A 17500-nucleotide genomic window follows, 5' to 3' on the forward strand; every position below is an offset into this window, starting at 1 on the left:
ATCTGCCAAGTCACTCACTTAAAAATCAACTATTTGCACTTAAAAATGGCCACTATTATTTCACTACTAATTATAGTGGAAGCTCAATAAATGTTTGACCTTTCAAAGAATGGGCTCTTGGTCACATTCCCAGTCTGGGAAAGACTTCTAAAAACACTTTGGCCACAGTGCAGCCCAAATATTATCTTGACTTTCTTCCAAAGTACTGCAAGTGCAACCACTTGTTGTCTTCTGCAAACTCTGTCCCCGATAAACAACACCTGATTATGTATCATGTACTTTGTTGTGGGGATGTCTAATCTTCTCTCTTCAACTAGATTATTTACTCACTAAGCAAAGGAGCCACATCTTATTCCTCTTTGTATCCTCCACACAGCCTCTAAACTCGTGATTGAATAAGGGCACTCAGTATAGGTATTCAATAACTAACTCTTCATGGGCAGTATATTAAAATCTATAACATGGACAAAAAGGCCAAAAACAGATAACTAATTAGTTCTATGTTAAATCAATTCAGGGATTTATTATATGTTATTCATAATTATAATTGTTAGCATTTAGGGAGCCCTTCGAAATTTTTTATATAAAGGGTACTGCTCCCAAATCATTCTGGGAAGAAGATAAGAACACACACAGGCCAGAGAGACACACGTGTCTGAAGAACTTAACTGAAACTTGCAAGAAATAGCTTAAGAACCACGATCAGGCCTCCTGCAAAGCTGTTTGGGTCTGCACTGCAAAGCATGCTGAGATCATGCAGGTGAGGGGAGGTATGCAGTGTGGGCCAAAGCAGGCCACCCCAGGGAGGCAGTCTTGGCTTCTGCACTGACTCTGTCTTGGAAGCAATAGGACCTAGGCACTTAGCCTCTTTAAAATTTAGTTTCCTCTTCAGTAAAACCGAGATAAGATTAGGTAATTATCAAGTCTCTTCCAGCTCTAAAATGCCATGATTTTATGTAAACACTTGGGTTAATTGGCAAGGAGTTTGTCCTAGTGAAAGAAGCATTATGGAAGATATCCAGCCATCAACACACGGGACAGTGCTCCACCGGGCACTGGACGGAAGGTTGGAGTTTAAACACGCGCCAACAGCCCAACATGCGGGGCTGAAGGATGAAAAATGGGTAGTTCATAGACAGATAATTGTTATTGTTTTTTTATTCTTCACAAAACATGTATAATCCTTGGTAATCATTTGTTTAAGTTATATAAATTACTGTCAACTTTGAAACCCAGTTTGTCATCTTCATCTGTGATTTATACCAGACTATATAAACGACATGATGTCTTAGATCTAATAAGACATTTATCTTCATGAAAGAGGCCACTGCGATCCTGAGTGACAGCTTACTTACCCTTATCACAGTTAACTCAACATCGAGGCCTTAATTTCCCCCAATGATCTGAAATCTGATTGATTCACCCGAAGCCAACAGAAACTTGTTCAGAAATCTGACATGCTTGTGAAAGCATGTGTTTTACGGTAGAATTCGTTCTTTGGTCCCCAAAACACAGACACGGAAACAAGTTTTGTGGTCTTCCATAGTATGCAGTCTAAACACACACACACAACTTTCATTAAGGTTGACAGGAGTCACGTGCCTTTATTAAAGAAAAACATACCTGTGCAAAACAACGATGAAAGTGACTGAAGAATACAAGGAAAATGAGATAAATGCTTGTTTGTAGGCATGTTTATAGATTTACATAGGGAGAGAGACTATGTTGAGTCACTTTCATTATCATAATATCATAAAATAAAAAGGAACTCAAAACTCTAAATATGTTCACATAGTTGATATAATTTTAAAAAATGCACATGGAGAGAGTAACGGGCTTGACCTCATCAGCTGTTTTTAGGCCGTTTCCTCTTTCTACCTATGAGGGCACCAGTGGCTGTGGCTGCAATAGGTTTCTAACATTCCAAGAGAAGCAGCCCTACAATATACGCATTTCACTCCAAAGTCTTCAGCAGGATTCACCTAAGACTCCCCTGAGCAGTAAATGTTTACTAAATACAATGTTTACCGCGAATCCCTGCATCGTTAATTCACATTCACCTCAGTCAACACCGTAAGAAGTGCAGGTTATTGATTCTGTGGGACAATATAAGTATACGCTAAAATCAGGACTTATACATTACACGCGGCAATGCTGGTCTCAAATTGGCTTGTGAACATTTTTTATTCTCCTTGAGAACAAAGTCTATGAGCGGGTGCCATGAGTAGACTTAGACGGCAAAAGCAGGTTAATAAGTGGAAGTTCTAGGAATAGGATTTCAGCTCAATAAGAGGAAATCTTTTTAAACAATGAGAGCTCTTTATAAGTGTCTAATAATATGACCTTGAAAGTGTAAAACAAAACATGGAGAAATGGGTAAATCTACAACGGTAATTGGAGATTTTAATACAATCCTTTCAGCAGATAAAAGAAAAGCTAGGATATAAAACATTCGAAGAATACTATTTACAAGTATAAAAATAGAGTGTATTCAATAAGTACTTCGAGAGCGCACATAGGCATAAACTGATCATTATTAGGCCACAAAAGAAGTCTCAATAAAGTGTAAAGAATCTAAATAATATGGCCTATGTTCTTTGACTATAATGTAATAAAATTAGAAGTTTACTAGAAGATTTAAAAATCCCTAGAAATGAAAACAAAACCAAAACAAAAATAAGGGGAAAAAAACACACAAAAATGCTTCTAAATGACATGTAGGTTAAAAAGGATGTCATAAAAGAAATTAGAAAGTTCTTGGAACGGAAGTATAAACTATTATGAAAGTACATATCAAATTTTGTAGAATACAGTTCAAATAGCATTTAGAGGATAAGTTTTAGCTTTGAATACATTTATTTTTTAGATGAACATTGTCTTCAGTGGAATAAAAGCAGTAAGGAGAATGAGAGGTTAAGCCCCTAAGAGTGGGTGTTTCAGAGGACAAGCATCCAGCCATTCAGAGCTCTTCAAAACGCAGCAGCTTTGGAATCTATTGGAATCCTACCCCACTCCCATGGATTGGATATGTCATCCTTGGCCAAGTCAATTAGTTTCTCTAAGCATCAATTTCTTTACCTGTAAAATGGGGATAACAGTATCTTCCTCTCTGAGCTGGTTTGAAAGTTAAATGAGATAATCCACAAAAAGCACTCAGCACAGAATAGTAAGTACCCAATAAACGGTTCCTGTTACTAGATGACTATCATTCCTTCCAAATTCCAGATTCCATGATTCTAACTTTGGTATAATGAAATTTAAGACAAACATGAATTCCAGCCACGAAAATCGAATCAGTAAATTAAACTTTCATTTTTATTTTGCAATACTAAAATAGTTTTGTTTAAAATATATTCTTCCTCCCATTAGGAAAGATATTAAAGTAATATCTTCTATCATTATTATAGAAATAAAATACACAATGATCAACAAAAGCTAGTCTATTGCTATTCATAATATTAAACCAAAACTGACTTTTATTTCAGAACGAAAATGAAAGCAGAGAAATATTTTTTAAAAGTGCTAAAAATAAAGCCATAAAAAACTGATTCTCTTTATTTTCAAAATATTCTATATGTTTTTCAATGTACCTTTTAGAAAAGGCATGGAGTTGAAAATGGCCACTACTGGTATTTTAACAGGTCTGCAATTTCTTTTTTTGTGTGAGGAAGATAGGCCCTGAGCTAATGTCTACTGCCAATCTTCCTCTTTTTGCTTGAGGAGGATTGTCGCAGAGCTAACATCTGTGCCCATCTTCCTCTATTGCAGTTTCTCTTAAATCAAGCAGCATATAATAAATTGATCAATAACAGGTTCTTCACTTATTCATTATTGTTCTTCTCCAAAGATGGTTACAGGTCTTTACTTTTCTAATTCTATTTTTCATTTTGCTGAAGAATAAGAACCTTTTCTAACCTTCAACATCCTGATGTAAAAAAAAACCTCTAAAAACATTCTTTCTCGTGTCTTCCCAGATATATCTGTCCAATATCCATTCATTCCCTTTTCTTTAATTAGAATGGAATAATACATAATAAGTAATACATTATTACAGATTTTAGGTTTTGTCTCTTATAAAATACATTATATTTTTTCTTTTTCTTCCAGAAGGAGTCACTATACCCTGTTTACAGAACAATCACTTTCCCCAACTCAGCTTTCAAAAATGTATGTACACAGGGTTTCTCCCCTATACTAACGATCCACCAATCCGCTGTATATTTTGGACAATAAAAAAATAATCAGATCTTGAGCTTCCCAGTTGGCTGATTTTTGTGTAATTTTTGTATTTTGTGTTTCATACTCAATTTTTTTCTTCAATAAGGTAGAAACTATGCCTCCCTAGGTTTAGAAATCTAAATGTTACTACTTGTTAGCAAGCTTTCATTCCCAGTGGTGGGGCTATGCTCCTGTTTGCAGGTGTCTCTCCATAGAGTACAGCCTGCCGTTATCAGATTGAAGGCATTTACAAAGGAAAAGGAAAAGGAGCTGTGATTAGGTAGCAACACGCTCCCCCTTTTATGCATGGTTTAGCCTGTAACCTTGGTTTTCATTTTTTGCTGTGCACCTGGCTATGTTTCTATATTCTCCTGGATCTCTTTGTAGTTTTCACAAAAGCATGACCCAAACACGCCACGCACCATGGTTATTGCTTCTCATCACTGCAGTTATGGGTGGGTGGGTCAGACTACATGTCCTTTTATAATTGTACATTTAGGACACTGCTCTGGCTTGAGGTGAAAGGCAACAAAACTGAAATATTTTAACAGTGACCTTTCATTTTCTAACAAAGATAAAATTCCAAAAGTCTAAAATAATGTCACTACAAAGAAAATTAAACGATACCTTTTCTTCCTAAAGGACTGCCTCAGCTATCCCACCAGCAAACGAAGACAACGCCTTTCTATTTATTCGATTGTCTACTTATTAATAGTGTTTTCCCAGTGAGATGGTAAGCTCCATGAGGGCAGGTACATGTCTGACTTTTTACTGCGTATTTATGTACAGCTTAGCCGCATGCCTTCCTATTACCTTGTAATCTCTAAATAAGTATTTATTAAAATAATGAAGTAAGGCATCAAGTGTTACTGTTCTCTATAATGGTAAAATCTAGTTAAACAGGATACAAAGTTTACTTAGGATTTTAACATCTTTATAACCTTCTCTTTAATTTCACAGAAAAGGTACATATCTTTATTTTTCAGGGGAAGGGAACAAATATTTATTGCGCCCAGTATGCGTCGGGCACTCAAGCACTGTGCTAGATTTGATGCTTTGCAGAAACTCATATTTAAACATTAACTCATCATCCTACAATCAAGATTTTAACACATAAACAAGTCTATTCCTACTTCTAACCATTGACTGTGCCACTTTGAGAATTCTTTTAACTTTTAGGGACAGAACTAAAAATAAAAATCTATTAAGTAAGAATTTAATACCACTAACATAGTTAACTCCTCTTTTACGGGGAACCACTATGGAACAAAGTTTCCACTTTGGAATTTTCCAGATAATAAGTTTACCTCTTTCGACGCTAATATTTTTTTAATTTCAACTATTTTTAATGAAAATATTTTTTAACATGCTATGTTTATCCAAATGCCTAGAATTCCAATCCATCTATTTTGGATAACTCAGATAAGGATATGGTAAGGATAGCAGAGTGGTTAAGAGCAGAGGTTCTAGAACCAGACTATGTAGTAGACATCTGGCACTACTACTTGGACTCTCTGCGTGATCTTAGGGTAACTTCCCTGGGTCTTGGTTTCCTTATCTAAAAATTGACGCTAATCCTATAGCTATCTCTTAGGGCTGTTCTGAGGATTAAATGACAATATATGCAAAGTGCATAGAACACAGATGCAAGGCACAATCGAAGGTGCTCAATAAACACTAGCTAAAAAGTTTTACTTTATATTAAGGTACTTAGCTCTCAGGGGAGAGTTCGGGCCATTTCTCTCTACAATACAATATAGCCACAGGATGCTATGCTTTTGGAGTTCCTATATACATTTTGTTTTATTTATATATATTTTTTTCTATATAGATTTTTTATTGTTTCCCTGTTTCTTCCTTCAATGTTATTTGTCAACTGATGCCCTTACAGTGCCCCTTCTTCTAGTCTGATGCTTCACTCTAACGTAATGAGTAGAAATTTGTAAGAGGAGGAATTCCTGGTGAAGGCCTCCGGGGCTTTCCCAAGAAGAAGATACATGAGCGTTAACTGGGGACTCAAGAACATCTATTTCCACTCACAGGTCTTTCTGGCTTACCTGTTGTGTTCTCACCTGTGTTTGGGAAAATTGGAAATACCAAATAAGTGACCTATGGATTAATGAAGTACTATTGTTCCAATTCTGTCAAGCATTAGATTAATCAAAAACAAACAAAAGGTTGGTTTTTTAATGTTTTGCACTGTTAATTTTCTATAATTATTAATCAGCTACCAATGTAATTCTTAAGCTTTCAATCCAAACAATGTTTTTAGTGTAATACCTGAACAGGTAACATTACGGGTGTTACTAATTGGGCTAGTATACAAAGCTCAAGAGACATAAAATGTTTCTGGGTGACTGAATCCATAGTTCTGATGTGGAGGTTACCAATTTAATGAAAGGGAGAAAATATGAATCACCAAAAGGGCTAAGTGGTAAGAATTATGGATCAATTAAAAAGAGAAGGGAATATAGGGATTATAAACTCTTGGAAAATGACAAAGTTGTAGGGAAATTTGGAAGAAAAATAAGTCAAAAGATTACAGACTAATACAGAGAAATAAGGAATAATTTACCAACTTTACTCCCAAACCCTAAGTGAATAATACTCTTCCCATTTAATATTAAGTTTAGTAGCATCTCTACCTTTTCCCCCTCATTGGAAGGGGGCAAGAGAGACTTTGATAAGATAACCGAGTGCATCAGTGATGATCAAATCTTCTGTTCAAGTGGCCAGATGCCGGAAGAGGCACAATGAACCCCCACCCTTGGGATATCCGAGCCAGAAACTGGCAGCTACCAGGCCAAAATTTTTATATTCATGTGTCTCAAAAATTCAATCCAAAATTTTTATATTCATCTACCTCAAAAATGTATATTTTGCATTCCATTCTATTATATACCAATGGTTTTTAATATAAAAATGTTTATAACAATTGAGTTATTTAACTCCCCCCAATCCCAAATCTTCAAGTAAAATTGATGCTCCAGGAAGATTTCCATTGTGGTTCGTGTGCTTTTCCCTTGAACAACACCAATATGGTCAGAGGTATGTGAGAAGCATGGGTAAAAATGATATCTTATTATAATATGACAGGCTCAAAGGTTTCAACTAATCCACAATAAATCAATAATCCAATGATCACTAAATGAAAGTCGTAATTCTCATGAAACTCAGTGAAGCTAAAAAATCCAAAAGAATGGGGAAACCGGGCCCTGCAATCTTACAATGCCCTCTTAGCTTTTGAGCTACAGTTCTCATACAAAGATCAATAATGATGTCTTCCTGCTCCAGCACGGAATTAGTGTTTCCTTAAATACATTAACTTCAGAAGTATTGAATTATCCAGGGAGATCAGCACCACAATGAAACAAATATTTCTTTTTTGCAAACTAGTGATTACCAATACAGAGAGCCCTCTGAAGGATGCCTGATTCAAAATGACAAAGGCAAAGACACCAGGACAAAAAGTAACAAAGTATGGTGACCCAAAATCCAGAAAGAAGGTACTCACCCTCATCCTGATAATCTGACAAGAAAGGTGCATCCGATGTGAGAAAAGGACCATGAGTTCCACTGTGATTATCATCAGAGCTGTCCTGTCCAAGGTAATTTTCAGCTTGGTCTCCCCCTGAGGGACAAAAAAGAAAGAGGATAAGGTTATACTTTGGACATCTTTGTAAAGGTCTGTAGATTTCTTCTGGAATTCACAAAAGAGAAGAAGATATATCTTTTACTTGACGGACACGGCCACTATCTATTAACATATGAGAAACAGATAAACAAGTTCAAGAACCAACTTACCTGGATGGGAAGTTTTCCACTCAACTAACTCTCTAACTAGAATTCAGAAACTGTTGGCTTAGAGTCAGGAGACTTCTGGCCACTGGAGAGAAACTTCTCCATCACACTTAAAACGGAAACATAGCTATATAAATATGTATTCATATATACTACGTCTCCATTAATTACAACCTTCACCCCAATGCCTCTTTCTCTTTATATGTGCGAATGAAATAGAATACACAAAGGGTTAACCTTCTATACATAATATAACATAGCAAGGTCAATATTCTTTTCTTCTCTGAAAAGTAAAAGAATTAAAAATAGAGAGACCCTAGACTTTGCTAGATTCTATTCCAATTTAAATCACTACATGTTTTGCAATCATAAGAAAGCTCTCTCTTTATAATTCTAGTTTACGGCCTATGCAACCAACCTCTTAGGAATTCTAAAAGCCCTAAGAAGGTAATATTTGTTCTGTAAAATGGCTTTGATGAAAGGTAATGTATATACAATACTGAATTATGCAATTAAAACAATGCTAATCTCTTTTGGGTGTTTTCAACATACATTGGATGATATTTTGTAGAAGTGGCCCAGGCTATTACGACACTTTTAAAAGGTTGAGACAGAAGATGTTAGCTCATTCAGAAACCGGAAGAAAAGGCTCTGCATTGCAAATGGCTTTCTTTAAAATCCCCCAAACAGAGGGACAGTCTGCTGATAAAAGGACACCAACAGTTGCTCAGTGCATTTCACAAATATGAAAAGGGTATTTTCACCGAATTTAATATTATCTCAAACACTAATTTCCAAAGGAAATCGCCAATGCTAATCTCAGTAAACACTGTAGAGTTTTGGCCCTGGATTTCAACTAGGGAGCAGTGAAACCAAACAACCTACATAGAATCTGTATTGCCTCACTTTAAAGGTTTATTTCCTACAATTAAACTACAATGAGAGGGAGGGTATAAAATGATAAAAAGAGAATGGCTGTAGCCTTGACTTTCCATAAAATAGATGATCATATCTAGACTCTTTTACGAATGGTCAATGGTAGGTAGATGTCCATAACCGAGTTGCACACTTGCAGATATAGGACTTTAGAAATAAACTGTGGAGTTTATTGCGGAGAAGAAAAGTAAAATTAAAAAGAAAACCTCACACAACAGTTGCTGTCCGGAGCCAGAAGAAATGCTCTCCTTCATTAGGTTACTGATGAGGGTACCGAGCTTACAGTTATGCTTAGGGAATCACTGTGAAATTTCCATTATGACTAGAAAAATTCTCAAACCCCAGCCTGAGGGTTAAAGTACTCAAATTTTACATCACTGCAAATCCACCGAAACTGTGTTATCAACACAATCTAAATGGACTGCCTGACAGGTGACCTGAAAGTGAGCTGTGAGGTTAAAGGAATTTTTAAATTTTGAGCCAAACCAAAATCCACTTAAAAAAAAAGAAGTCGGTTTGGGTTGCCAAGCAAAACTTAACATTTGTAGGATTTACTGAACAATTATTCATCAACTGTCACTCTAGACTCAAAGTTTTCTGTTTGCTTCAGAAATCTTACAAATCTACTCTTACCTATTCTAGCACTCCAGGCTATTTTCTTTTTTAATAAACAGATCAGGAGGGGCTGTTTTGTTGTTTTTTAATGAATTTTTATTCTGGAATAATTTTATATTTATTATAAGTACTAAAAAGACAGCACAGAGAATTCCTGGGCAGCCTTCATCCAGTTTCCCCCAGTGGCAACTTCTTACATAATTACAGTATATCTGTCAAAATCAAGAAATTAACATTGGTACATCTCTATTAATTAAACTATAGACTTTATTTGGATTTCATCAGTTTTTCCACTCATGTCCTTTTTCTGTTTCAGGATCCAATTCAATTGTATTTAGAGCTTCCATTTTTGAAGTCTCATCCAAAATACCTGCCTGGATTTGGCATTTTATTTACTAATTTCAGATGGAAAAGTCACTTCCACGTGATTCCTACCTTTTTTGACCATAGCTACCCAGGGTGGGCGTTTAATAGCCACCCCTGTGCCAAATATAAGACCACACCTCCATAAAATAGACAACAAGAAAGGTATATACCTCAAGGCAGCAAAAACAGAGCCTAGGTCAGTCGTAAAAATGGTTGTGGTGGGGGAAACATTTAAAATTATATTTTACACCCAAGCATAATTAGTTCCTGATGATGGAAATGTTGCTGCAAGTGTTTTTAGTGTCATATCAAGTGGCCCAACTCCCTTGGGCATACACAGAGAAAACATCTAACACTATATAAATAGACACTCCCGTGTAATTAAAATGATTACAACTACTCAAGATGCATGGGTGAAAAGTTTTATAGAAGAACCAGCAATTAATATGGTCATTTTGGATTTGTTTAAGTTTAGAACATCATTTTTCCTTAACATATAACTGCAAGTGACCTCCAGATTCATGTACAGCTCTGACAATCACAGTTCCAAGTAGCCACTACCGTAGTCCAGTGGGATCAGACATAAATGATCACAAACTATAGTGACAGACATTTCCACTCAGCAGCTCTGCAATTAGGGCTCAGAACTCCATCTGCTTAGAGTGGCTTTCTCACAAGCAAGACCCCTTGCCACTAGAGACGCACTTTCCCATTGTAACTCGCTCAGAATCAATATATTTCTATACAGATATATATTCTAACACACTATATCTCCATTAATCACATCCACTACTTCCAGTCCCTTCTCTTTGTATTTCTAAGCAAGATCTGGAGGAACTATTTCAAGGGTTCACCTGTTATTAGCTGGTAATTTGCTCCTCTATCCTAAGCGTCATAAGAATTGGGCGCTAGATACACTCCTTAGTATATTCAGTGGCAGGTTCTCCACTGAGTATCATGCTGAGGGGCCTATAAGGGGGATGATTTCTCTACTGTTCTTTCTTGAGAGTCAAACCCAATTTCATTCATGCACCATAGAATGATAAGTTGGGAGTTTCTGAGGGTTGGGACAGAAAAATAAAGTAGCTTTGTGTCAGGTGTAAGGTAATTATTTGCTAGGGTTTCTGTGCTATTTGTTTTTATTCCCTGTGTTTTCATTAACAGTTAATGAGTTTTTCCCCCTTAATTCTGAGACAATAGCTTGGCCACTAGAAGTCGGCTTTTTCTGCCATGGATTCAACCAGCTGTTGCTGCTCCATAAACTTTATGGAGAAGTGAATTAAACTGCTAAAAACTTTCATTTCCTAATTCAATTCCAAATAAAACGGGGGGAAAAATGAACCATGATGATGTTCCCCTTGTAACTATCTTGACTCACAGCAAACCCATCGGATGCTGAACTTGCAGGTACTATTTAGGGACAAAAACAGGCCGTAGTGACAATTTTACCAAAGAAATGAAAAAAGACAGAAAGCAGTTTAAGCATAAAAAATAGCACGAGAATAACAACAGATAAAACAAATATATGTTTGCTTGTTCACTATGTAAAGGCTGAATGGCTTTTTTATGCTGGTATAAAGTCATCGTCTTTGACTTCTCTTCTCATTAATTGAGAGCTATATTAGGAACACCATTCACATCTGCAACCAACTGTTTACACGGCATGGCTCAACACTTTCTAGGGCTTGCTATTACTTCACCAAGTGTCTTTGGCTAATATAAGGAAATTGAAATTAACATAAAATTGTACGCAATTTTTTGATTTTTGTTTCTATGGTTGCCGTTGGAAGGGAACACACGACTTCTGACACTATTTAATATTTAAAAACCCATGAGACGCACAGCTCCCACTTTAAACCAATAAATCCTAAATAAAATGCTATAAATAAAGGTCCCTGATCCAAATCCAGTTAGTTTTCATGCTTGATAGCATTAATATTGCCAGATTTTCATGGACCAATTTAATAGTGATACAGTTCCCAAAGCTGAACTAAGGTCAGATTAGCAAAACTGTAGCTTATTATTCCTTGTTATAACCGTTCACCTAAGATATGGAATATAACACCAACTAAGGAAATACACTGGGTACATACGTGCCCATATATGTGAAACGTTACTCACATGTAAATGTATTATGGAGCACATTTGCAACACCGAAGCTGAAGTTCTGTCAACACTTCCATTATAAATTACATGCCATTTTGCACATACTCATGCATTAGAAAATGTATGGTGTTTCCCACAGAACATCTTAGAGGCTTCACCGATTTCTAAATATCCATTTGGATTTGCGTGGTTAGTTCTTGTGATTAATCCACATGTAGTGAAGGTCTCAAATTCTTCTCTGTTCTATCCAGTCTGACTTCCTGCCCATCTCTTTCTTTTCCCTCCTACATCCAGCCATAACTCAATGTATAAATACTCTTTTTTCCCCCCAAGGTCCTGGCAGTGAGTGTAATAGTACTGAATGTCATTACGTCTACAGAACAAATGATGGGCCAGGTAAAGAAAGTTTCCATTTATCATTCTTTTAAGAAGTTGCTCCAACTAGATCTTGAATGCATAAGAAATAAATTGCTCCTAAGACTAACTTTTTCAGCTTAGGATACTGTTTACTAATCATATAATCATGCTAAGAATAATGGGCGTCTTAAGAAGCTTTTGGGATATCATTTGCAGAGAGTAGCACAGTCTAAATGATCAGAGAGGGAATCAAATGGATTAGATGCTTATAGCACGATCACAACCACATCTGTGAATCCAACAACCAAAAAGGCAGCATAGCTTAGTAATAGTTCCAAAATGAACCACATCTGTCAGCGGTAGGTTGGACAGGAAGCTGCCTGTGGGAGCCAACTGGAAAGTTCTTTTTTTCCCTCTCCTTCAAGAAAACAGTCTTTTATGATGCAGTTTTTCATTTTGACCAGTAGGGTGGGCTGCAGCGTGTAGCATCGTCCTAGTTCTTAAAAAGGAAAAAAGAAAAAAAAGGGAGCCACGTGGGAACCCTTCTGCTCCCTCCCTTCCCCTCCCCCAGAAAATGCTGAGATTTTTAACCCTCCTTAGGTTTCACAAAAAGACATAACTCCTGGACATTAACAAACTGGAGGGCTGGCAGCAACAAATATAAACCAGATAATTGTATATGTGACAACACACACTTCGTAAAGCAAATTACAGCCTGTCAGCAATCATTCCAGCTTTACACCAACTCATTCCATCCACCGCTGTTATTGTTCAACTGGTGCTAAAACGAAACCTGCTGAGTTAGAATATTTTCAATAGTAATGAGGTTTTGACAGAATTCAAAACATGTAAACCTAGTTATTCGGTAGTATGTGGATAAATATACTGTAAAATGAATGCATGTGTCATATGGCAACCAGGCACTCACAACCTGGAATTATTGGTTCAGAGTTCTGTTTCCCTCGGACCACTGCATTCTCCTCAGTGTTTAATGCTTATTATGAAGCTATTCAACTGAATTTTCAACATGTATTAACTTCCAAGAGAAAGTCAGCTATAGCAATAGTAAAAATATAATAGTTTACTGAACTCTTACTGGGCACAGGCTCAGGGCCAAGGGTCTTTATGTACTATCTCATTTAACCTTCAAAATAATCCTGTGATATATCATTATCCCAAAGACTCAGGTAAAGAAATGGAGACACAGAGATTAAATAACTTACCCAAAGTCACATAAGTGACACATATGTGGCAGAGCCAGGCTTTGACCCCACCTTGTCTGATTACTAAGCACTGGTTCTAGTCCACTGAGCTGTACGGTCTCCAAATCTGTATGCGTTATAAATTATGATCATTACTCAAATGTGAAGCACACTGAACGACAGCCAATGACTTGAATTTATGGCATGTGCTATTAATTATTATTTTTTTTTTTGCTTAGGTAAAATAAGTCTATAATCAAAAGTATAAATTATTATAAGTAGTAGTAACTAGTAGTCCCATTAGGTATGGAATCGCTAGACAAAACCAAATGTCGTCAACAATTTGGTCAAGAAGGAGCTGGTCACATTCAGGGGGTTAAATTTACTATAGTAGTGTTGTTGCAGCGATTTTTTTTCTTAATATCACTTTTCAGCATGAATTCCATGCGTACAAAATTTAACGCAACTACTTTGGATTTAGTCAGATCAACATATTAAATTTTTTTCCAGCACCTTCTGTGTGATTTTATTGGATCCTGGGTATTTTGACCCTGCTTCACAGAAAATGAGTCAACACATTCCACACCCAGAGAAAGCACTGACCTGGCTTAGTTAAAGAATGTCTTTCCTTTCTGGCACCATCATGCTTTAAGTCTCACAGTAAGAAAACGCTTTGAAAAATATATAAGGCCACATGAATGTAGTGATTTTATTACTCTTGGTTCACCTTGCTCTCTCTTCCCATCTTTTCCTTTCCTTTCTCCCAAATAACAAACAATAACCTTAGCGCCCGCCTGTAGTCCTGATGCAGTCTAGGATCTGCCACACCCCGATCAGTTTACCGACACTACTTCTTCTTGAGAGGAACTCTAAGGTCAGTTGGAGTGCTACATCTTCTGCTAAAGAAGAATGGGACTACATGATCTACAGGCTGTGGGTAGATAGAAGAAAAGTTTTACAAAAGTCTAAGAAGTCACTCTAAAACAACGTATGATAGAGAATGGATTGTGGGTAAGATTAGCAGGCCTGAACATGTGAAGCGGCTTTTAACACACGAAGAGAAGGTGAGTTTTCTTGTGAGTAATATAGACTTCTAACAGCACTAAAGCTGTAATGGCAAAAGGGTGACAAGATTTGGCCTCCCCGCACCCCATCCCACCCCAAACAGGGACTCCTGTTCCCGTATGAAAATAACATGCACGTAACAATATGTACGAAGCAACACCAGCAACAACCAAAACCTCTCACTATCAACAATTCTGTTCAATGTTCAGTCCCTGTTGGAACCAAAAGATTTCACATGGAAGAGTATCTCCCTATTTTTTAAATTTATCTTTCCTTCTTTATTAGGGGATCATTAACTCAAGGAAAGTGCACACATCTTAAGGAGGGTAAGTGGTATTGCTTTTTAAGTTTAGGAAAATACCTTTTAGAAGTGAATTGTGATCAAGAACTTTTTCAGGCTGGCAAGTGTCTGCTGACAAGGACAGAGAGGTTCAAAGATTGGTTCTTCCACTCTTCGCCTCACAGGTCAGCAGTAACTGGAAGCTTTATTTTACACATCATATAAATCCCCTTGTCCTTTCCTATATTACTGATACTTCAGCCATCCTGGAAAACAGTAGCTATTAAACAAACTTCTGAGAGAATATGTGTTGTTGGTAAACAGAGTGAAAAATTAATGCTTTATATTAAAATTGGGCTCAACCATCACATTATTTAGCCTCCAAATAGCAAACAAATTCACCGGGTTTCAAATCCAAGGGCCTAACCTACTTAAAAAAAAACTTTTAAGCAGAAAACTGAAAAACTTTGTATTAAAATTAACCACACATTTCTCTCAAAATTTTGCATCTAGAACACAAAAATTCATTAGAGGAGGAATTCCTGAGGCAGATTAATTCTCCTGCCAAAATTCTCTGTTTAGAAACTGTACTCCTTGCCTGATTTTTTGTGTTGGTCCAGGGGTAATACTATCCAAGAGAAATAGTTTATAAGTCTTGTTTTCTCAACAAAATTCCCAAGGCTAGTCAAATAAAGTGGTCACTAATTTATCAATTACTTGATTTTCTTTGCCATCTATATAAAGACAAGGATCAGAAGTTCTACGAACTTTTAATCATCACATTTGGAAAAATAAAAGTCTGAGGGGAAAAAAGGTATTCTTTATCAGCTGCCATGGGTATTCTATGACACGATTTTATCACTTATTTTAAAATTCACTTTTCAGTGGTGAGTCAGCTCAACACATCCACATGCTGCTAGATCTCAAACACGAAACCACGGAGCTTCCTGCTACTTTATGCCACTGTCAGGGCCTCCCCAGAAATGCCTACGGAAAAATAAATCAATAACTAAAGGAGGAAAAACTTGAACAGATCAAAACTACCACATCATGATTCTACTTAAAAAGAGCGCACTATTGTGACAAATCAAGTTATTTTTTTTTAGAAGCTTCTTTATTAGATAAGAAAGATAAGCATGTCCAGAGCAAAACTTTCAAACGTGACAAGAAGGCATATAATGAAAGCTCATCTTCCCTCCCTTCTCTTGGTTCCTCTTTCCAGAGGCAACCATTGTGAGGTTTCTTGAGCGTTCTAAGAATTCTCTATCTAAACATAACAAGTGTCCGTGTATGTGGTATATTTTTTTTGTTAACAAATGGTAGCATTTATCCTGTTCTCTAGCCTGCTTCTCCTCCTAATCATTTATTTTGGAGGTTGCCCCACATCAGCACATATAGATTTATCTCATTTTTCATTTTAACTAATTTTTACTTAAAGAAATACATGCATAGAGTGAAAATTCAAGTAGTACAGAAAGATATAAATAATGAAGATACTCTCTTCCACTCATACCAATATCCCCCTCAACAGAGGTTACCACTGTTAACAGATTCATGTGTATCCTCCCAAAAATATTCTACATACAAATAAAAGGGCACATGCATGTGTGCTCTCACATGCATGCACACACGCACACACAGAAACAAACTGTATGCTGTTTGTCCAAATTGCCCTTTTCACATAACAATACGCCGTGGAGAGCTTTCCATGTTACACACATATACATATTATGTTCTCTCAACCTCTATGTAGCATTCCATTAAATGGATGTAATATAGTTTGTTTTGACTAATCCCTTATTGCTGGACATTTAGGCTGTTTAGAGTCTTTGCTATTCCAAACAATGTATAATGAACATCCTTGTACATAATATATTGTGTAGGGAATATAGAAGGCAGTAGCATCTGATTTCTTCTTTCACCTGCATGAAAGTCAGTTCTTCTTCTTATGTCTCAAGATCATCTACTCTAGGATAGAACATTTACAAAGGGCGTAAAAATCTCAGAAAACTTTAACGTGAAAAGAAAAAAAGTGGGTCTTTTTATTTAAAAAAATCTTACTCTCTTGGACAGTAGTTGCAAAACAGTGCATTAATTTAAAAATGCATTATTCCACTCAAAAAAAAAGAAAAAACCCAAGCAGTAGATGTATGGGAAGTAAAATATTTGAAAATGTATCAAAGTCAGTAACTAACTTCAAAAACAATTTATGTGTACATCCACTTTCTACAGATTAATTTGTATAAAATGTAGCAAATAAAGAAAGTGGAGAAAGGCGTACAGGAAGTCAAGCCACAAAGGCAGCTGTCAAGACTGTTGATCCTAAAAGGCTGGGCAAAAGCCAAAGTCAGGAGGATTTGTCCTGTGTATATTACCCCCTATTAAATCCCCTAAAGACATGGAAAACATTCTGGAAGGTTTCTTTTTGGAAAGTAGTATGGGTCAGGATATTCTAGGTTCATAACCAACACTTGTGTTTATAAAATATTAGCATTCCAGGGATGGTGATAGAAAGATACTTAACAATAAATTACAAATATTGTAAATTCAGACT

The 17500-nt window shown here is 36.4% G+C and overlaps 1 protein-coding gene across 3 annotated transcripts in view; it reads right to left on the reverse strand.

Moving 5' to 3' along the window:
* Positions 1-17500, reverse strand: part of SKAP1 (src kinase associated phosphoprotein 1) — a 255673-nt gene that overhangs the window by 176724 nt on the left and 61449 nt on the right. For all 3 annotated transcript variants that reach the window (XM_008530765.2, XM_070560568.1, XM_070560567.1), the window contains one exon: positions 7733-7849. In XM_008530765.2, coding sequence (XP_008528987.1) covers positions 7733-7849 — 117 coding nt within the window. The remainder of the gene's footprint in view (positions 1-7732; positions 7850-17500) is intronic.

The sequence above is a fragment of the Equus przewalskii genome, chromosome 10 (genome assembly GCF_037783145.1).
Source record: "Equus przewalskii isolate Varuska chromosome 10, EquPr2, whole genome shotgun sequence".
Taxonomy (NCBI): Eukaryota; Metazoa; Chordata; class Mammalia; order Perissodactyla; family Equidae; genus Equus; species Equus przewalskii.